Raw genomic sequence first — 23,667 nt, 5'->3', positions numbered from 1 at the left:
TGCTGAGCCACCCAGGGATCCCCCATTTTTACATTTTTTAAAGGTTGTAAAAATAAAAACTAAAAAACAAAGAATAATATGTGACAGAGATCATATGAACCACAGGCCTAAAATATTTCCTCTTTGGCCCTTTACAGACAAAAGTTTGCCAACCTCTCGTCTATAAAATGGTAAGTCTGAATTATGTTTTAATGAATACCCTCCAGGGCTAAGAGTGGAAGATGCAGACAAAAAAAAAAAAAAAGGAAGATGCAGACAGTGGGTATGTCTTTCATGAATTATTTGGGAAAGGGAGGTGGATATATTAAAGGAATAATAAAACAGAGTCTCACATGGAAAAAATGTATTTAAAGTTTTCTTGACCACAATCTCTTCAACAAAATAATTATTGAAATAGGGCTTTTGTGTAAAGCTAATATACATACGACCTTGGTTCTGCGAAGGTCTTCATGCCCAATTAGGTCAAAGGTTATCATTATGAAATTCTCAGAAAAATGTTGTTTTTATGTCATTACTACTGTTTAAATAAATGTCAACAGTCTGGGGCGTGATAGAGAGAATGCTGGAGATATGGAAGTGACTGACTTTCACAACAAATACAGCGTTATATATAATTGCAAAAGGTCAGTTATGATTTGGTATTAATCTCTGTTATGGGGTACTGGAGGCAAACACCATTATCAAGCTCTTCTGGCCCAAAAGAGAGGAATCACAGTGGACAAAACAGAGTATTTGCTTCAAATAAAAAGGGGGAATCATGAATTCCTGGCCAACTCAATTTTTTTTTGCCTAGATAAGGCCATCCAAATCTCTTAAAAACACTCAGGTCAGGGATCCCTGGGTGGCTCAGCGGTTTAGCGCCTGCTTTTGGCCCCGGGCATGATCCTGGAGTCCCAGGATCAAGTCCCACATTGGGCTCCCTGCATGGAGCCTGCTTCTCCTTCTGCCTGTGTCTCTGCCTCTCTCTCTCTCTCTCTCTGTCTCTCATAAATAAATAAAATCTTAAAAAAAAAAAGACCAAACACTCAGGTCATAGTAATTATTGAAAGGTCATTTTATATTAAGGGATAAGGAAGAAACAAAACTCTGATAAGTGTAATGTTACTTGTACCGATGGGTGTGTGTGTGTGTGTGTGTGTGTGTGTGTGTGTGTATGAGATAGAATATGAATGAAAAAATCATCAACCACTGATGGATTCTGAAGTGATTATTCTAATTTTACCATGAAGCATCACAGGACTGTCAATAAATACTATTTTTAGTTTTCATTATTTTAAATTTATTAGGAGGAAGGTATTATATACACCTCTCTCTAATGTTATAGAAGTTATTTTGCTAGCATTTATATTACAGTAAGATTATTTTTTAGAATATATTTTAATGTTTTCCAGAGAAAAATAATTCTATTAGTAAAGATCCATTTTTTATATAATTGTCTGTTTTATTTTTTATTGATTTCATAGATCTTTTCATATTTACTAGAAGCTAATTGAGGAGTTTCAAAAACTACTCATTATTTAAAAACACATTTAACAGTATCCCTATACGTAATTACTTTGTGTCTTATGTCTTTCCAGCTCCTATGTCATTTTAGAGTCTAAAAATTATTATACCTCATATGCAACAAGTGCTATCTTCTACCACCACTTTGATCAGAACCTATTATAGAAATATTTGTGAGAATAAGGCTTTGGCTCAGTAGGGAGAATTTACATTCTGGTTTTAGTTAGCTGTATCAATATTCTCTCTATTATTTTCAAATAATTAAGACCTTATTTGGATTCATTACCAACAAATACTAACATCCGTAAGAATTAGATATGATTTACTCATTGTATTCTGAGATATTCAAACTTAACAGCAAATAGTCACTGGAAAGTATGCCTAAGAACCCAACAAGATTTCAAAAATCACTGCCCAGCAGAACCCTAGCAAATGGTATATAGAGATGGTCTATTTCAATCTCTAAGGAATATTTGTGTGGTTCATAAAAAGCTAGGGGTGTTCCCTAAAATAATAAAGAGTTATCAAGAAAACCAAGCAAACCTTGGTGCACCTGGGTGACTCAGTGGATTGAGCATCCAACTTTTAATTTCCACTCTGGTCATGATCTCAGAGTCTTAAGATCAAGTCCTGTGGAGCCTGCTTGAGATTCTCTCTCTCCTCCTGCCCCACCCACCCCCTCTAAAACAAAACCAAAAACCAAACAAGCCCAAATTTAGATGATCTCATTAAGCTTCTTCTGTTTCCTGTGTTACAATCATTTATGGTAAAGAATTATGTGGTTATAATTGCTAAATCAAGTAATAGTTTTTATGTTTCTGCTATTCCCACACTTAAAGGGGTACCCCTCTCTGCAGTCTTCCAGAAGCTGGGTTCTTTTGGAGCTCTTTCCAGGAGGTCTTAGGACTTTTCATCTTCAAAGATGGAACTGAAAGGAAGCTCAGTAGTTTTTAAATTATTGTCCCCTAGCTCACACTGATGACTTCCAATTCAATCTTTCTAAAGATGCAGCAAAAAAAGAAGCCTTAGGCAACGTTTTGTAGATGAAGGCATCGGGAATTGCTGAAAAGAAGAAAACTTTTTGCCTTTCTGGTATCCTCCCCGATTCTGTTGGCCTCTTTGACTTAAATGGCTCTCTAGATCAACGTTGTCCACAAAAGATTTTATAAGAAACTCTGTGCTGGGACACCTGGGTCGCTCAGTGGTTGAGCATCTGCCTTCGGTTCAGGGTTGATCCAGGAGTCCTGGGATTGAGTCCCGCATCAGGCTCTTTGCATGGAGCCTGCTTCTCCCTCTGCCTGTGTGTGTCTCTGCCTCTCTCTTTCTGTGTCTCTCAAGAATAAATAAATAAAATCTTTAAAAAAAAAAAGAAACTCTGTGTCAGGCCAGACCCACCAGAACCAAATATTAAATATAATCTAATTGTTTCCTAAATGTAAATTCTTTCTAATAAAAAGACTTACGGCTTTTTAAAGCTACTTTCTTTACCTCTTCAAAAATTCATGTTTAGATTACAAAATGCAATATATTTCCAGCAGACAAAAATTATGTGATACAAAAATGTTGCAATAATGCAAAAAATAAGGTCACCAATTAAAGACAAGCTCTGCTAACATTTTGATTTAGTTTTCCAGTTTAAGGAGGGTTTGTGTATAAAATATTCTTTTCTAAAAATAGAATTACTTTATATTTTTCTTAATATATTTTGCATCTTAAATTTCATAATTATGAGATTTTTGAAGGAGAAAATATATAACAGCAAAAGAAAAATTGATTCCAAATTCAGATGAGGCCATTTCTTTTTTCTTCCCTTTGTCCAACAAATACTGCTGTTTAATCAGCTGTGAAAATAGAATCAAGTGTGTGACATCTGGTGATTTTTGTTAATGCAGTCTGGTGCTGCCAGCGTGACATTTTGTCACCTGTCCACGGTCTGCTATTTTTAAATTGTTCTTGTCAGCCAGCTATCTTTTAAGTATAGTGTAAAATATAAGGTTTCAAAAATTGAAAGGTATACTTGTTTTAAATGATGCTGTAGAAATCTCTAAGACCGTCCCACTTTTCCCACTGCACAGAGCCTGATAAATGGGGGTGAGGGGATGGAGGAAGAGGTTGGAGAATAGGATTACATATGTTTATCCAGACTGTAAAAATCATAGTCTCATAAGCTCAAGTCACATTCATATTTAAGAGACTAGTTATAAAAAACGACATTGTGTTATTCAAAGTTTGAGTCTGTATTTTTATATGCCCAAAATAAAAATTAAAATTTTTATGAATTCATAATTAATTATGAAAGTCACCTCTTCAGCTCTGAAATATGTTATGAGATAGGGAACAATCGCTGTTATCTTCCTCTATCCCTATTTGCTCTAAAAAGTCAAGTCCTTCAGAGACTTTCACCTAATAGAATGTAAGTGCTGTGTTCTAGAAAAGGTTAGAAGAAAAATGCATATTCTGCTGGGTTGTTTCTTCCATCAATTTTCTCTATAAAATTGTAGATACATTCCTTCAGAAAAAGTATCCACAATATGAAATATTATGTAAGAATATAATAAAATGGTGTTTTAAGGTCCTTTTAAGGAAAAATGATAAAATTTTGGCATTAAAATATTCTAAATATGGGGATCCCTGGATGGCTCAGCAGTTTAGTGCCTGCCTTTGGCCCAATGCATGATCCTGGAGTCCATATCGGGCTCCTTGTATGGAGCCTGCTTCTCCCTCTGCCTGTGTCTCTGCCTCTCTGTCTCTCTCATGAATAAAATAAAATAAAATCTTAAAAAATATTCTAAATATGTTCCAAAGATCCAAGAAACAAAAGCTATGAGCTTAGAATGGAGATCAAATTCTAATTTCTTTTCATACCAGAAGTGGCTAATTTTTGGCATGATATCAATTCCTTTGTTCCTGTTTACTCATTTCAGGCTGTAATCTAAAATAGTTAAATCATTCTTTTAAAACTCTCGGATAGGGGTGCTTGGGTGGCAGTAGGCTAAGTAGCTGACTCTTAATTTTGGCCCAGGTCATGTTCTCAGGGTTCTGGGACTGGCCCTGGTGGGCTCTGATTCAGCAGGGGATCTGCTGGAGGAGTTTGTCTCTCTCTCCTTCTGCCCCTCTGCCCACTCATGCTTTCTCTAAAATGAATAAATAAATCTTTATAAAAATTTAAAAAACCAAAACTCTCGGTTACACTGCTATATAAAAAGGACCACTTGGTAAATCAATGGGAGGTACTTATGTATTAAAAAAAAAAATCACTCAACTTGTATTTACTGTCCCCCTCTTGTACAGAAACAGAACAATCACTTCTTGCTAAATCAGAACCTGCACCCCAAACAATTTGTGGACTCTGCTAACTTAAACAAGACAAACTACTATGGGCCAAAGGTAGGTAGCACAAAAATAGAACTGGAGCAACAATGCAAGTTAAGAGACAGCATATTCTTCTGGAACAAACAAAATGTAATGAAGATGCACTTTTTCTAAAACAAGGGAACCTCAACATTCTACAAAAGGGACCAATTTTGTGAAAGGCTATATAATACTAAATTTAAATTGTGATGAGTAAAGAAAAATGCTTCCATAATACCAAAAGGATGGCATTTATTTCTTCCAAGTTCCTGTCAATTTAAATACTTTAAAGCATTATTATCAGAAGATAGCTATTTCCCCCCCTAGATTCAGTATACATATGAAAAGCAAATCCTTCAATATCAGTTCTCAACTGACACCTGCTCTTTTCATTTTTCAAATTTCAGTTCCATGAATAGTGAGGAAAGAGAAAATTTAAATATATAGAAATGTTTCATCAGGTACTACCCCCAAGGAGTCAGCCAGGTCTACTTTTCTATTGTAAGAGGGAGACTACATGGGATGACAGACAGAAAGGGGACTCTTTGCCAAGATATCTGCTATATTGTGCTAACCCAACCAGGGGACAGATCTTGCTTTACAATGTCACCTAAACTGTGCAATACAGTGTGGTTGGTATTTCCCTATTATTCCTCCTCTCATCATTTTGCACTCTTGAACGTTAATCCTAAGCCAGGCTATGATTAATCAAACCTAATGACGCTGGGCTTTCATAGGGGTTCCCCAGTGGCTAAACTTTCATCATTAGTAGCAAGCTGGGGAACAGCTATAAGAAAGGTACAGAGGTGAATCTTTTTCCTTATCTCTAATCCTACCTCTTCCATGCTAGAAATCTCTTTAATCTTCATAGTTATAAGGAGAGTTGTGGATTTCCTTCCCTTAAGCCCACCTGAAAAGAGAGCAGAGAACAATTCCTCTCTCCTAGGCCTCACTCATATCTCTACCAACCCAAGGATTTCTGCACTTAGAAAAGAAATGACAGTTTTTATTAGTTCATCACCCTTCTCAAAACTGTCTTCTCATTTCTTGGAAACATTCTCTCAAATAAATAGGAAAAGTCATATATAATATGGTAAGAGACACAGTTTTGTTATAACCAAGAACTGTAGTTTGAGATCTTTAAGAAGCCAAAAAAAAATTAGTCTAATTTTTATTTAAATAAGGGTGCTGTGCCCTGACCAACACTACTAAACACATTTCTCAGGTGCTATGAAGAAAGCTCAATTCTACTTTTCCTCTACATTACTTGGCATCTTTATCATGGGGGAGGACGTAGAGACTTTTTAATATTTCCTACAAACATCTTCAAGGGTGACTTGGTTTTACTGAGTGTTAAGTATAAATGTGACTGAAAAATTGTTAAAGCTCTTTACTAAAACAGAAGTCTCACTAGTTTCTGAACTTCCTGTCATTTCTCCCACTAACCTTTTTTAAGAGAAGAGTTGAATAAAGGGATTTCTAATTGCATACATTTATTTTTTAAAGGTTTTATTTATTTGAGAGAGAGAGAGAAGGAGGAAGGGAGAGGGAGAGAGAATCTGAAGTAGATTCCACTCTGAGCTCAGAGCTGGACTCAGGGCTCGATCTCACGACCACAATATCATGACCTAAGTTGAAACCAAGAGTTGGATGCTTAACTGACTGAGCCCTGCTGGCGACCCTCATTGCATACATTTCTAAGATGAAATATTGCTGTGAATAAATGTCATCAGGTTCAGTTCAAATACATCATGAAGTTTTTTTTTTTAAGATTTTATTTATTTATTCATGAGAGACACACACACACACACAGAGAAAGGCACAGACACAGGCAGAGTGCGAAGCAGGCTCCATTCCATGCAGGGAGCCTGACGTGGGACCTGATCCCGGGTCTCTAGGACCACACCCTGGGCTGAAGATGGCGCTAAACGGCTGAGCCACCCGGTATGCTCTATTTTATTTTTCATGAATGCGATATCCTACTATATTTTCTTTATATTATTTAGATACACAATTTTGGAAAGTCAACATAAAAGCATTATTTTCCTTTCTCCTTTAGGTGACTTTGGATAATGACAAAATGTTTATCCTTCAATAATCACTACTTATCTATGGCAAATAAAAAATTTTGACAACTTGCATTATCCTTTTAACATTTAGCTATAGTCTAGCTAGAAGAAAGTAAATATTGTAGGAATGTAAGGTTTAATTTATTACCCAGGCCAGGGAGTAGGCACACCACTACCACAGACAGCATGCATGCATGCATAAATAAATAAATAAATAAACAAGATAACATTTGAGCAGTTTCTAGTGTCAGGAACTTCATCTGACCTTTACAGCCACTCCATGAAGTGGGTGCTTTATTTCAATGTTGAGGAATCTAAGGCTTTGAAGAAGCTAATTTATCTAGATCAAGAGCCAGCTAAAGGCAGAGCCAGGATTCAAACCCAGGTTTGAATAACTGCAAAGTCAGAAAGGCTGAGTTGAAATGTAACTTCCTACTAAGAGAATATAAATGCCTGGAAGAATGTTAATAAAAATAATAATCTTTGCTATCTCTAAGTAGTAAGTCTCAGATTTTTTTTTCATTTTCTTTTCTTTTTTTTAATGTACTATTTGAATTTCCCACATAATAACATATTTTTTATTTTCTTAAAGAAAATCAAGGTCTAGGAAAAGAAAAAACAGAACAAGCATAGATAAAACCTATGATTCTATAACTTGAACTTTGAGATGCTCAAAAAAGTGCTCCCATGTTCAAGTGGGAGAAGAAGATATTAAAGATAGGAAAAACAGGATGAAGTAGAAGGAAGTGTTTTTGGACAGAGTCACAGAGAAGCCACAAGGTAAGTCCCCTAGCCTACCATTTTTCTCTTAAAGCTGTTCACCTAGATGTCTAAGTCTTTTGACCCAGAGATTTTTCTCTACGAATTTACCTTAAGGAAAAGCTATGTGCAAGAACTCATCCATGGCAGCATCATCTATTATGGAGAAAAAGCTGGAAACAATCTAAGAGTCCAAAGTTAAGGCCTATTAATAAATTATAAAGATCAGATAAAAATATGGATGTTTATTATATAAGATATGTAAAATAAGGATACACTGTCACAATGTTTATTTTTTCAGTTATATTTTTGTTATAATTTTCTCCATTTTTAAAGTCAAAAATTACTTAAAATTATTCCTTTAAAATGCCAGCATCATAATTATGTTATTAGAAGTAATAAGGATCAAATACACGGTGCCAGATCTAAAGGTCTCCCAGCTGGAAAAGGGAAGCAGAAAGCTCGAATACTCTAACCAGAGGACAATGACATGGTGATGTAATTGACTACGGGAAGTAGTTCATTCAGAGGAAATCAAGGTGGGTGGTATGATGAACAGAGAAGTTGCAAACATATTAAGGCTGTAAAAAAGTATATATTATGTGCCTTCCAACTTATTAGGACATAAGTACAATGCAAAAGACTTTCACAGATGAAACCTCACATTTGCAAGTGTGGCAGAGAAATATATGCAGAGGCAGTTGGATGTGCACTAAAAAGTGGCTATCAAAAAGAGAATAAGGTATTTACATTACCCCATAGTGAAGAACTCTCTTTATACTTTTGTCAGTGCTACTCTCAATAAGCCACAATAGCTCCTATGTAAACAATATTCACAAAATTCTGGACAATTATTTATAGACTATAATATAAGATGCTTTCAAAATCTTTTATTGCTAGAAGAAAAGAATACAGACCAAGATAAAACAGGTATGCATAAAGAACAAGGCCCAACAATTTTAGAATAATTAGGAGAGACTTATAGCTGTTCATGGTAGAGAAAGAGGACAAATGCAGCCTTAGAAGATACTGAAAACACAAAACAAGTCTGTGAATATCACTGTTTTTTTTTAACACCATTTTCACTTCTAAGCGAAATATGCTCAAATTACCATACACCTAATCTTTCAACTGAGCAAAGACTTGGTAATGATGACAAATATAACAATGAATACATGAGAGATTTTTTTTCTACTTCTGAAGGCCTTAAAAATACAGCTTTTCTCAAAATCCTCTATTTTCTTCATAGTCTATTAACTACTTTCTTTTCACTGGAAATTGAGGGAAGCAGCAGAAAATCATGAGTGTGACAAGAAAATGATGAAATGGATTTCTGAGGTGGCTTGAGGAAATGACTATCAGGTGTTCATAGTCAGTCACACCTTTTATAAAAGCCTGCATAGAACCAGAGGGGATCAAATTCCTCACAGCTCCAGAGAACATAAGGGTTCAAACAAGATGGGCATCCTGGTAGCCAGCTCTTCACAGTTTTCAGATATTTAGGCTCTAAATCCAAGTGGATATGTCCACAGGAAATTTCCATTACAGTATTTTAAAATATCACAAGGCCCCTAAAAAGTCCTAGAACACATAAAAAGAACTATCTATAATCAGGAATGTAACATCAACAACTAATCTGAATTTACATGGGCTCTAAAAATAAGAAGTCCTAATACCGCTGACCTTGGGATTTTCTGCCTTATATTAAACCCAAAACATTTACACATTTTAAGACATTCTTCTGTTTTCTTCTGTTTTAGCCTTAGAGAATGTGAAGAATCACTGGCTGCTCTACATGAGCAAAGTGATTATATTTTAATAAAATGGAACTCTTTTCTATAAAGTTTTATGAAGTAGTCTTTGGAGATTGGTTTACTAAATTTCACATTTCCTTGCAATATACTTTGACTTAAATGAATTATCCAGGTTCAGCTAAGGATTCCAAATGCACCAAGCCCAGAACACTTGACTTCCGGTCTCATGCTACCCAACACATGCTTCTGCCAGACATTATGTTTAAAGCAATCAATCTTGATTATTGTAGGTAGCTGAACCCAGGTTAAAAAAAAATCAATTTTAAATACATTCCACAATGCTTTACAGAAGCAAACTAAAACAAATGGGAAAAAAAATGAAAAAAAATCACAATTATTAAAAAGCTGATTTTTGTTTAAAACACCAAGCAAGGAACGGACATATGAATATTCCTAACCTGCAAAATGATTCCTCCACATTATATCAGCGAAACTCATTGGTGGGCCACTGGGAGGGTAGTGTTTACCTTTCAGAGGCTCATGATCAGTCCTTATCATATCCATTAAGGAGTTCTCCAACGAGTGCAAGTTAAAAGTGTCATAGGGCCTACTCCGGTCCTAAAAATAAAAACACAAAACAAGACAATACATAAAATTACATCATAAAATTAATTACTATATCATTTGCTTCTTGCCATGGATGACATGAATCAAAGTTCCAGATAGTTCTAGTAACACATATTCTTTTTATTAAGAATAATGACTTGGCAACATTAAGCTTAATACAAACTTCTATAATTAACCTCAGCCTTTTCCCAATATTTTTTAATGTATATGTCCCACTACTTCAGACTTTCTCTCAAAAGAACTTAAAAAAGTAAATTCAAAAGAGTCAAGTGAATTGACTTTGCCTTTGGCCCTTCACCCCAACCTCCACTGTCAAATAAACATTCTATTCAAATGAACAGAGAATTTTTTTATCTAGAGAAAGTCCATAATTAAGAACTCTCAGTCTATAAACAGAAATACTTTCCTAAAAAATTAAAAGATAACTGTAGCTTCAATGTAATTTTATCAGGTATCTTTAATATTTATTACTCATAAGTTCCATACATTAGATACACTATAAAATTTAACATGTGTCCAAAGTACTGCTATTTTAACTTTTGAAAAGCACTCACATGAAAAACTTTAACCCAGGGTAGTGTTTTCATGATGCTAGAGTCAAAAACATTTTGAAAATAAAGAGCTAACACAAACTAAGTGAAGAAAAATCATTGTTCCACTACATTTCACTGAAGCCCATGGGAGACCATCATGTACAATTATTTTTACTAGTCTGAGCTAAAGGGAAGCACAACTCATAGATGAACATTATAGAATACACTACAGATTTAGTTTGCTTTTATTTAAGAAAAGCAAAACGGGTGCCTGGGTGGCTCAGTCGATTACATCTGACTCTTGATTTCAGCTCAGGTCATGATCTCAGGGTCTTGAGACTGAGCCCCTTGTGGGGCTCTGAGCTCAGTTTAGAGTCTGCATGAGACTCTCCCTCTCTCTCTATCCCTCCCATTCCCCCTGCCTGACACTTACACGCACGCTCTCAAATAAATATTTTAAAAAAGCAAAACACACAATTTAACAACCACACCAAATCAAACTATAGCAATGAGAGATTATTTTCAGGGTCCTGAACAGTTCATCCAGTCCTGCAAATGATCACTTATGGTCTTCAATGAACAACAGTAGTAAGTAACTATCTGGATGAGCAAAAGGGGATATAACAGGTAAAAACTTCAACTTCAGTGACCATTTTCTAAATTAAGTCTTAACTCTTGGGAAGCTGTTTTTCTTCTGGTTTCTGGAAAGCATGGTTATAAATCTATTCAGGGAGGCAGAAAAGAAAGTGGGATTTCCTCAGCACTGAACATGAAGGAAGAATCAGAGGGTGAATGAATAAATGCAGTATGTATACTCACAGATCCTACGAAATGCCCTGAACTGAGAACCAGGAGGCAAGAGTGCTAGAATAACTACTATAATTGGGGGTTTTGGGTACATCATGATCTACCTCTAGTCTGTGCCTGAAATTCCTCCCTTTTTACAAATGAGAGGACTGAGTTAGAGTATTTCTAATATCACTTACAACTCTATACTTTAAAAAAAAAAACTCAGAGATGAGGAGTAGGGGTTGAGGGTGCAGATGTTTTCGAATGCCAGAGACAAAAATTCCATTTTTACCAACCTTTAATGCACAAGTCAAGGGCCAACTCCTATACTAAGCCCTGGTGATTCAGAGATGAACGTTGCAACCTAGTCCCTATGTACAAGTAATTAGTAAAAGGAGAGAGACACAACCAATTAAAATAAGAAAATGACAGGTATTTGGATGGGGTAATGTGTACAGTACAATGGAAACTAAGCCACGTTCTATTTCTTAAAGAATATGTATGTCTATATTATAATTTTTTTAAAAATCACATTCTGAAAAGTCCCAGGTCTCTTGAATCTGGACCTGCCATCTGACGAGGTATGAAATTTGTCTTAGTTATCATCAATGGTCTTCAGTATTCTCATTGGTAAAATAGGATCTTACCTATCAGGATTGGGTTGAAATTACTTAAGTATTTATTCCACTCACATTGTGTTTGTCAATGAGTAAAGCATTCAACATTTCTTAGTTTATTGCCTCCTCTCACTTGCTACCTCCCTCCCTTTTTTTTTCTTTTTTAAGATTTTATTATTTATATAAGAGAGAGCATGAGGTGGGGGGAAAGAACAGAGTGAGAGGAAGGTGAAAAGAATCCTAAGCAGACTCCATGCTGAGCCTGGAGCTGGACATGAGGCTGAATCTCATGACCCTGAGATCACGATCTGAGCCAAAATCAAGAGTCAGATGCTTAACTCACTGAGCCACTGAGGCCCCCTCCCATTTTTTTTCCTTTTTAACAATCACCAATTATCTGTCTACTGTTGGATAAGAAAGAGACATGGAATATTTTCTTCGGTTCTTCATTTTGGTCTCTATATAATTCTAGGTCTCTTCTTCTTTAAGGTCTTCCTGTATATCATTTGTTTTGCGCTGGGTTCAAGTTATCCGTGGAAACTCCAATTACTTAAGGAATAAATCTGAATTTCCAGAAATGTAGGCTTATCTGTCTCCATAAGAGGTATCATATTCTTTGTCCAGAGGAAAAGCCACAGGTTAAAAAAAAAAAAAAAAGTGTGCTGGTGAGAAGTCAAAATGACAACCTATTTCTGGCATTGACAATCCTGGAATGGAAGTCTAGGAGTCTTCTAATATATATAGATCTCCACACTTCTAAATAGAGCCCTGCAGGCGTGGGACTGTTTCAAAAAAGGCTGATAAGGTGAAGGGGCTATAAGAAATGGCTGTTTGAAGCCATTCAAGAATCTTTCCAGCCAGGACAGTTTTTTTCATTTAATTCTTCACATAATCCTTCAAGGTAAATAACAACATATTCATTTCACACATGAGGAAGGTGAGGTTCAGAGAAGATTCTAGCCTGGATCTAAACACAGAGCCAGTACCTAAGAAGTATAAACACAAGCCCAAAGAAATTGATCTAGTTCATACAGGATAGTAAATGAAAGTTCCATAGAAGCACAACATTGTATTTAATTACCAATGAAATGACCTTCCTGGCAAGATGGTAGGGAGTCCCCGTCAGAAGACGATATTGGATTATAAGATTATTAGGTAGTCAGGAAAATTAGAGGTGTTATTTGCATGGGGATTCATGCATCTGAAGTGGTTCTCAAACCTGTCAGTTTGCCAAAATCACATGTAGAATGCCTTAAATGCACATTCCTGGGCTCCAGGTAAAACCAACTTAGTCATAATTTTAAAATAAGTGTTCCAGGTAACTCTTTTGACTGGCTCAATTTGAGAGCCACCAGACTGGATGGTTCTTCAAATTAAGCCTTTATACCTGCAACTGATCAGTAGAATGGGACAGTAAAGTGAGGAAGGGACTAGAAGGATGGCAGCAGGCAAGAAACAAGCCTGGTCACTTTGCCAAAGGTCAGCTTTGTAGTGTTCCGATTGTGGGTTAGGAAAACAGTTGATGATCTGGTATTTGTAAGTACACACTCTGAAATCAGCATCTGATTTTCAAATTTGGGCTCTGCCAGTTGCTGGCATGTCACTCTGAATGAGTTTCTAAGCCTTGGTTACCTTCATCTGTAAAATGATGATTATTTTCCCTATGGTTATTTTCAGTAACAGAACCTACAAGGCATCTGTATAGTGGTGGCTACTGGAATATTAGGGAGAACACAAAGAAACTTCTATGATGCCACCTTGGAGTACTGGGACATCTATTTTAAAACCTATAGGTTCACTAGTACTCAACAGATGAAAACATGACAGGTGAAATGCAGGACAGAATTTGCACAGCCTTCTTAATTGAACAAATTTCAATGTGGAGATTTACTTTCCCATTAAAATTTATTTATCTATGCCTTACTGGTTTATATTTGCAGGATACTATTCATCCTTTTTGTTTTATAAGTAGTAAACATTGCTAAAACAACTGATTAACCAGGAAGCCTACAAGAAATAGAAAAAGGACAGAAAAACTACAAAAATTGCAATAAAATGCAAAGAGAAATCATACATAGAGAAAATCAGACCATAATTTTTCATTCAACAACAAAAGTTAGAAGTAGAAACTAACCTTTTAAGTTTTTTAAAATAAGTTTTGGTTCCCAATATAGGGAAAATAAGGAAAACATCTTTTTTTTTTAACTTATCTTTTGCAAGTAAACACACCAGGAAGTATTAGAATATTTATAAATAATGCATCCCATTATTGACTCTTTCTTTGATGATAACCAATGATAAATGCTATATAGCAGTTAGTTGTATATAGAGGGAGCTCACTCCTTTGCGTGGTTCACTAGCTCTGCTTTTTTATTTCCCTCAGCTTGACTTAGTATTAGTATATTTATCAGGTACTTAATATGGGCTTGCCACTATTCTAAGCATGCTAAATGCATTCCCTCACAACTCTATTTTATAGATTAAGCAATTAAATCTTGGAGAGACTAAGTAACTGGCCCAATATTACAGGGCAGTAAGCAAGAGAGCCAAGGTTCCAATCCACTCAAATCCAGACTGCTCTCAAGGACTCTCACTCAACTGCCTCTCTGACTTCCTCCTACTCTCTCTACCTTAAATCTTTTTCACAAACACTCTTTCAACCTAATCTTAACACATTCAGATAGGGGTTTCTTTAACCACCACTCTGCCACATAGGCAACCTAATTAATCCTCACTTGCCCTTAGTCATTTACTCTCATTCAAATGACAGTTAAACTCAAGAAGTAGCTTGATCTAAACCTCTAGCATTACCATAGGCCCACCTCCACCAGCCCTATCCCATTCACCTGCCTTTTTCTTGGGAGAGAAATTTAGGACCCCTTTCTACCCTTTCTGGCTTATCTCCAGACATATCCTTTCCTAGATATGAAGGCTGCAACATCTGAGAAAAAAGCAGTTTCAGAAAAAAATGATAAACTTTTTTTTAATAATAAATTTATTTTTTATTGGTGTTCAATTTGCCAACATACAGAATAACACCCAGTGCTCATCCCGTCAAGTGCCCCGCTCAGTGCCCATCACCCATTCACTCACACCCCCCGCCCTCCTCCCCTTCCACCACCCCTAGTTCGTTTCCCAGAGTTAGGAGTCTTCATGCTCTGTCTCCCTTTCTGATATTTCCCACACATTTCTTCTCCCTTCCCTTCTATTCCCTTTCTCTATTATTTATATTCCCCAAATGAATGAGACCATATAATGTTTGTCCTTCTCCAATTGACTTATTTCACTCAGCATAATACGCTCCAGTTCCATCCACGTTGAAGCAAATGGTGGGTATTTGTCATTTCTAATGGCTGAGTAATACTCCATTGTATACATAAACCACATCTTCTTTATCCATTCATCTTTCGATGGACACCGAAGCTCCTTCCACAGTTTGGCTATTGTGGACATTGCTGCTATAAACATCGGGGTGCAGGTGTCCCGGCGTTTCATTGCATTTGCATCTTTGGGGTAAATCCCCAGCAGTGCAATTGCTGGGTCGTAGGGCAGGTCTATTTTTAACTCTTTGAGGAATCTCCACACAGTTTTCCAGAGTGGCTACACCAGTTCACATTCCCACCAACAGTGTAAGAGGGTTCCCTTTTCTCCGCATCCTCTCCAACATTTGTGGTTTCCTGCCTTGTTAATTTTCCCCATTCTCACTGGTGTGAGGTGGTATCTCATTGTGGTTTTGATGTGTATTTCCCTGGTGGCAAGTGGTGCAGAGCATTTTCTCATGTGCGTCTTGGCCATGCCTAGGTCTTCCTCTGTGAGATTTCTGTTCATGTCTTTTGCCCATTTCATGATTGGATTGTTTGTTTTTTTGGTGTTGAGTTTAATAAGTTCTTTATAGATCTTGGAAACTAGCCCTTTATCGGATACGTCATTTGCAAATATCTTCTCCCATTCTGTAGGTTGTCTTTTCTTTTTGTTGACTGTATCCTTTGCTGTGCCAAAGCTTCTTATCTTGATGAAGTCCCAATAGTTCATTTGTGCTTTTGTTTCTTTTGCCTTTGTAGGTGTATCTTGTAAGAAGTTGCTGTGGCCGAATTCAAAAAGGGTGTTGCCTGTGTTCTCCTCTAGGATTTTGATGGAATCTTGTCTCACATTTAGATCTTTCATCCGTTTTGAGTTTATCTTTGAGTATGGTGAAAGAGAGTGGTCTAGTTTCATTCTTCTGCATGTGGATGTCCAATTTTCCCAGCACCATTTATTGAAGAGACTGTCTTTCTTCCATTGGATAATCTTCCTCCTTTATCGAATATCAGTTGACCATAAGTTGAGAGTCCACTTCTGGATTCTCTATTCTGTTCCTTGATCTATGTGTCTGTTTTTGTGCCAGTACCACACTGTCTTGATGACCACAGCTTTGTAGTACAACCTGAAATCTGGCATTGTGATGCCCCCAGCTATGGTTTTCTTTTTTAAAATTCTCCTGGCTATTCGGGGTCTTTTCTGATTCCACACAAATCTTAAAATGATTTGTTCTAACTCTCTGAAGAAAGTCCATGCTATTTTGATAGGGATTGCATTAAACGTGTAAATTGCCCTGGGTAACATTGACATTTTCACAATATTAATTCTGCCAGTCCATGAGCATGGAATATTTTTCCATCTCTTTGTGTCTTCCTCAATTTCTTTCAGAAGTGTTCTATAGTTTTTAAGGTATAGATCCTTTACCTCTTTGGTTAGGTTTATTCCTATGCATCTTATGCTTTTGGGTGCAATTGTAAATGGGATTGACTCCTTAATTTCTCTTTCTTCAGTCTCATTGTTAGTGTATAGAAATGCCACTGACTTCTGGGCATTGATTTTGTATCCTGCCACGCTGCCAAATTGCTGTATGAGTTCTAGCAATCTTGGGATGGAGTCTTTTGGGTTTCCTATGTAGAGTATCATGTCATCAGCGAAGAGGGAGAGTTTGACTTCTTCTTTGCCAGTCTGAATGCCTTTAATGTCTTTTTGTTGTCTGATTGCTGAGGCTTGGACTTCTAGTACTATGTTGAATAGCAGTGGTGAGAGTGGACATCCCTGTCTTGTTCCTGATCTTAGGGGAAAGGCTCCCAGTGCTTCCCCATTGAGAATTATAGTTGCTGTGGGTTTTTTGTAGATGGCTTTTAAGATGTTGAGGAATGTTCCCTCTATCCCTACACTCTGAAGAGTTTTGATCAGGAATGGATGCTGTATTTTGTCAAATGCTTTCTCTGTATCTATTGAGAGGATCATATGGTTCTTGGTTTTTCCCTTGCTGATATGATGAATCACACTGATTGTTTTATGAGTGTTGAACCAGCCTTGTGTCCCAGGGATAAATCCTACTTGGTCATGGTGAATAATTTTCTTAATGTACTGTTGGATCCTATTGGCTAGTATCTTGTTGAGAATTTTTGCATCCATGTTCATCAGGGATATTGGTCTGTAATTCTCCTTTTTGGTGGAGTCTTTGTCTGATTTTGGAATTAAGGTGATGCTGGCCTCATAGAATGAATTTGGAAGTACTCCATCTCTTTCTATCTTTCCAAACAGCTTTAGTAGAACAGGTATGGTTTCTTCTTTAAACGTTTGATAGAATTCCCCTGGGAAGCCATCTGGCCCTGGTCTTTTGTGTCTTGGAAGGTTTTTTATGACTGCTTCAATTTCCTCCCTGGTTATTGGCCTGTTCAGGTTTTCTATTTCTTCCTGTTCCAGTTTTGGTAATTTGTGGCTTTCCAGAAATGCGTCCATTTTTTCTAGATTGCCTAATTTATTGGCGTATAGCTGTTCATAATATGTTTTTAAAATCGTTTGTATTTCCTTGGTGTTGGTAGTGATCTCTCCTTTCTCATTCATGATTTTATTAATTTGAGTCTTCTCTCTCTTCTTTTTAATAAGGTTGGCTAATGCCGTATCTATCTTATTAATTCTTTCAAAGAACCAACTCCTGGTTTTGTTGATCTGTTCCACAGTTCTTCTGGTCTCGATTTCATTGAGTTCTGCTCGAATCCTTATTAACTCTCTTCTTCTGCTGGGTGTAGGATCTATTTGCTGTTTTTTCTCTAGCTCCTTTAGGTGTAAGGTTAGCTTTTGTATTTGAGTTCTTTCCAGTTTTTGGATGGATGCTTGTATTGCGATGTATTTCGCCCTCGGACTGCTTTTTCTGTATCCCAAAGATTTTGAATGGTTGTATCTTCATTTTCATTAGTTTCCATGAATCTTTTTATTTCTTAATTTGCTGGTTTACCCTTTCATCTTTTAGCAAGATGGTCCTTAACCTCCATGTGTTTGAAGTCCTTCCAAATGTTATGATTTAGTTCTAATTTCAAGGCATTATGGTCTGAGAATACGCAGGGGACGATTCCAATCTTTTGGTATCAGTTAAGACCTGATTTGTGACCCAGTATGTGGTCTATTCTGGAGAAAGTTCCATGTGCACTTGAGAAGAATGTGTATTCAGTTGAGTTTGGATGTAAAGTTCTGTAGGTATCTGTGAAATCCATCTGGTCCAGTGTATCATTTAAAGCTCTCATTTCTTTGGAGATGTTGTGTTTAGAAGACCTATCAAGTGTTGAAAGTGCTAGATTGAAGTCACCAAGTATAAGTGTATTATTATCTAAGTATGTCTTAATTTTGGTTATTAATTGGTTTAAATATTTGGCAGCTCCCACATTCGGGGCATATATATTGATGATTGTTAAGTCCTCTTGTTGGATAGATCCTTTAAGTATGATATAGTGTCCCTCTTCATCTCTCACTACAGTCTTCGGGGTAAATTTTAGTTTATCTGATATAAGGATGGCTACCCCTGCTTTCTTTCGAGGACCCCAAATGATAAAATTAATCATGGTGTTTACTATATGGTAGGAACTGGGCTAAATGCTTTACAGCCAAGTTCTCAATCCTCACCACAACCCTACAGGGTCAATATTATCTCCATCTTGCAGAAGAGAAAATTGAGGATCACAAAGGTTATGTGACTGCTCAAAGTCACAAAGTTCGGTGGAAATCAGGATGTAAACCCAGGTCTGCGACTTTCAAGTCTATGCCAGTATTGTTCCAAAGCTTCTGATCAGTTGCTTTGTGTCACATGAACAATGGGGACTTGACTAGCAAAAAAAGAGGCACAGACAGATCAAAAATCAAAAGGTAAGTAGATGTTTGAAAAGGCTGGTAAAGGATAATTGGGGTTGTGAAATAATATAGAAAAACTGAAGGAATTCTTGAAGGAAGGTTTTTAAATTTATCATATGGTTTCAACATATGTATGGATAAAACATTTCAAAATTAAATGCATTCAACACATACAGGAGGATTCACTCACAAAACTAGCCATTTCTGAATTTCTGCTCTACTGCTCTTATTTTCTAGTTTTTTTATTGGGGAGAGTGGGTCAGAGGGACAGAGAGAATCTCAATCAGCTCCATGCCTTCGCACAGGGCCCAACACAGCGCTCGATTCCATGACCCTAAGATCATGACCTGAGCTGAAAATAAGAGTCATATATTTCACTGACTGAGCCACCAGGCACCCTTACCACTCTTACTTTCTAATGAGTTTACATTATTTGAAACTATCTCAGCTTCCTTTATTTTTTTTAAGATTTTAAAAATTTATTTACTCATGAGAGACACACAGAGAGAGAGAGAGAGAGAGAGAGAGGCAGAGAGAGAGAGAGAGGGAGAAGCAGGCTCCATGCAGGGAGCCCGACGTGGGACTTGATCCCCGGTCTCCCGGATCATGCCCTGGACTGAAGGCAGTGCTAAACCACTGAGCCACCCGGGCTGCCCCTTGGCTTCCTATCTACACTACAAGCACGTTTAATGGTAATTAATATGCTTTACCTATTTTATTTTGTTAAAGATTTTATTTATTTATTCATGAGAGACGGAGAGAGACAGAGACACAGGCAGAGGAAGAAGCAGGCTCCATGCAGGGAGCCCGATGCGGGACTTGATCCCGGGACTCCAGGATCATGCCCTGGGCCGAAGGTAGGCGCTAAACCATTGAGCCACCCAGGGATCCCAGGTTTACCTGTTTTAAATGAATATTTAATCACATAACACATAATTCCATTCTTCTTGAACACAAACCAAAGACTATTACAGAAAAAGCAAAGTCTCCAATCCTACCTTCTTGCACTCTTCAGATCACTATGTACATTTGGCATATATTCTTTCAGATGTTTAAAACTACATTCATGTATATATGTACCCACAGAAAAATGTTTCATGTTATTTCTTCCCCTAAATATAGAAATATGCATACTGTTCTGCATTTGCTTTCTTTGACCAATATTGTGCTTCTGAGACAGATCCATTTTAATAGATATGTTCTTGCTTCTCTCCCACCCAACCATGTACACATCTCACCTACAAAGCAAATGCATAGGGACTATGTTAAAAGAAGTAGCCACCTCCATATACATTCTATAAAATAACTTCTGAATTTGAGATTTATTTCCCATCCCCTAGTTTTCTCAAAATTTCTGTTCTGGCCCTTTAACTGCACCTCTTCCATGCTTGGTCTACTCTGGCACAATGGTTTTTTTGATCCCCAGTTTCTGTGAAAGACTGTACTAATAAAATGTAAGAAACTATGGAACTTATCAGACCTGAGTAAAAACCAAAGAGCCAATACAACCAAAAAGCTCAACGTGTAGTGATTTCAAGCACAGAATCTGCTTAAGAGCACCATAAAGAATGGACAGGACATGTAGTAATGTATACTAGATGGGGGCAACAAACAATTATAGGAGCAGGAACATAAAATTTCTATGTATCACAAAACAGAGGTCTAGAAATTTATACTTCCAAACCAAATACTGCCATTATTTGTCAGAATTGACCAAAAACATAAGTTCCTATATCAAATTAACTTTATTATAGTATTAAGCAGATTGATATACATTTGCCCTAATATTAAAACCTTTCCCAAATGAAGAAAAATCTGTCACTCATGTGAGAGAAAGGGGAAAAAATAACTTTTCAAATGAAGATTTTTGTGCCATCTTCAGAAAGTATCGAGTCCCTCAGTCTGTGATCAGTTTTAACCATCCCAAATAAGACTATTACATATGTAGCCCTCTGGAAAACATGACTGTAGATTCTCCTTGTCACAATAGCAAGCAGATTATGCTCCTTTTATCTAACCTGAAGTCCTTACAAAATTAAAATCTTTCTCTGTTCCCTAGTCTCAGAAAAGAAATAACTGATCAGCACCTGCTACAAATTTTAATATTCTTTAAGATTATTGTTTTTTTTTTTTTTAAGATTATTGCTAAACCTAGTCTTCCACACAAGAAATTCACAAGAACCCTCAATACAGCCTAGGATACAATTAGGGTATACAAAGAAATTACGATTTCCTCATCTTTTTCTTCTTGAGGTTGACTAATTACAGTTACTTTAACCTTCTTTTAAGGCAGCTTGTGTTTTTTCTTGCTGTTATTACAAACCAAGCTGACCAAAGTTCTTACTTAAAAAAAAAAAGAGGATAGTTTCACTAACCAATCAGATGAACATGACAACCAGCAATTTTCATTTAGCCTCTTCCAGCTCCCTGTCATCCTCAATCTTCCTTCACAGCTGTTTCCTCATTGGTTTGCCACGCAGACCAGATAAGAAGCCCAGTTTATCAGACATTGGGAAATCATTTGGAATCACCTTGTTCACTGGAAATAACTTACATATTAAGGCCAAATCTAGATGGGCGAATGGTAAAGAGGTGAACTGGACAAAAAGTACAAATGTCTACTGCTATCACTTCTGACTATAGTAAACAGTTCAGAGCTAAGCATATATGCACTTAAAAAAGAAGGAGTACAGTTTAGCATTGTGTTAGGTAAAAGGCAGAAAGTCAGACCTAGGAAGGATACAGAAAGGAAGAGAAATAAAGACAATGGTCAGAAGAGCCGGCTAAGGAACTAATTAAAGTTGTCCCTTCCTTGATTATTGAGTATATGTGACTAGCTGGTGTTGCCTCAAATCACCAGGTTGTTAAAAGAAGAATATCATCCCAAATAGCTTATTAGGCATTGGTTTATTAGGCATGATAATGTAGGGGAAGCTTAACCTTTGCAACCTAAACCTATCTTAGAACATTAGGCAAAGTACATGTAGTTCTTCATACTGTTATCTTTTTATGGATCACAAACATTAAAATCCTTCCACAAAATTGACTAATTCTAGGTAGAGTTGCAATTCTCCTTCACCACCCCAATATTTTAGCTCCAAGTAATTAGCATTAACTCAGTATACTGTTGTTACTTCCTTACATGCCTACCATCATCAATAAATTGAAAATTCTATGGAAGCAGATGTGTCTTTTTCATATTTTTATCACCTAGCAGAGGCCTCATCATAGGCATTAGTAAATGCTTTTTTCTCACTTAAATCATCCTTCAGATGGTTTCATATTACATGAGTTTCATTTAAAACTAATGAAGAACTGCATACCTACTAGAATGACTAAAAAGCAAACAAAGAAAACCCCCAACAATTCCAAATGTTGACTAGGACACAGAACAACTAGAATTCTCATAAACTACTGGTGAGAATGCCAGATAATATAGCCACTCTGGAAAACCAATTTGGGAGTTACTTAAAAAGTTAAACATACCCTAAACCATACAACCTAGCAACCCTAACTCCTAAGTATTTACTCAAGATAAATAAAAACACATGTCCACAGAAAAACTTGTAAGCAAATGTTTTTAACAACTTTATTCATAATTTCCCCAAACCAGAAACTACCCAAATGTCCATCAACTTGTAAATGAATAAACAAATTGTGGTACATCCACATAATGGAATATTATTTAGCAAGAAAAGGAAATAAAGTATTGATATGTGCTGTAACATGAATAAGCCTTGAGAACACTGTAAGAAGCCAGTCACAATGGATCACATGTTGTATAATTCCAATTACATGAAATAACCACAATAGGCAAATTAGCCATAGAGACAGAAAGCAGATTGGTTGTTGCCTAGGGCTGGGTTAGTCAAGAGGGAAACGGAAATTAAATGTTGGTGGTTATGGGGTTTCTTTTTTAGGGTGATGAAAATGCTTTAGAATTAGATAGTGATTACTGACACACAATTTTGCAAATATACTAAAAACCAAAACATGTAAATAAAATTGTAAAAGGTGAATGAACTTTGTGGTATGTTAATTATATCTTAATAAAGATATATTTTTTTAAGTTTTCCTAATGTGTTAACAGTAACTATGATACTACCTGCAAATTGTCTGTTTTAGGTATAGGACATATGACTGAAGGAAGGCAAAGTCTTAACTGTATCTGTTCCATTCAAGAGCCACAACAGGACTCAAGTAATAAAACCTAACCCAGTAGTAAACCTCAAAAGGACATATGACTGAAGGAAGGCAAAGTCTTAACTGTATCTGTTCCATTCAAGAGCCACAACAGGACTCAAGTAATAAAACCTAACCCAGTAGTAAACCTCAAAACCTATTGCCAGTTAAATAACTAATACCATCCATGTCACCATATGTCATTGCATTTCTTTTTTTTTTTTTTTTTTATGATAGTCACAGAGAGATAGAGAGAGAGGCAGAGACACAGGCAGAGGGAGAAGCAGGCTCCATGCACCGGGAGCCCGACATGGGATTCGATCCCGGGTCTCTA

The 23,667-nt window shown here is 36.6% G+C and overlaps 1 protein-coding gene across 9 annotated transcripts in view; it reads right to left on the bottom strand.

The window, feature by feature from the left end:
- Positions 1 to 23,667, bottom strand: part of CPEB3 (cytoplasmic polyadenylation element binding protein 3) — a 196,988-nt gene that overhangs the window by 107,988 nt on the left and 65,333 nt on the right. For 7 of the 9 annotated variants that reach the window (XM_041744214.1, XM_041744209.1, XM_041744215.1 and 4 more), the window contains one exon: positions 9,895 to 10,054. In XM_041744214.1, coding sequence (XP_041600148.1) covers positions 9,895 to 10,054 — 160 coding nt within the window. The remainder of the gene's footprint in view (positions 1 to 9,894; positions 10,055 to 23,667) is intronic. The other 2 variants (XM_041744216.1, XM_041744217.1) reach the window with 1 other exon arrangement.

Source organism: Vulpes lagopus, chromosome 2, assembly GCF_018345385.1.
Source record: "Vulpes lagopus strain Blue_001 chromosome 2, ASM1834538v1, whole genome shotgun sequence".
In the NCBI taxonomy this organism is placed as follows: Eukaryota; Metazoa; Chordata; class Mammalia; order Carnivora; family Canidae; genus Vulpes; species Vulpes lagopus.
This window is presented reverse-complemented; position numbering and strand designations above follow the sequence as displayed.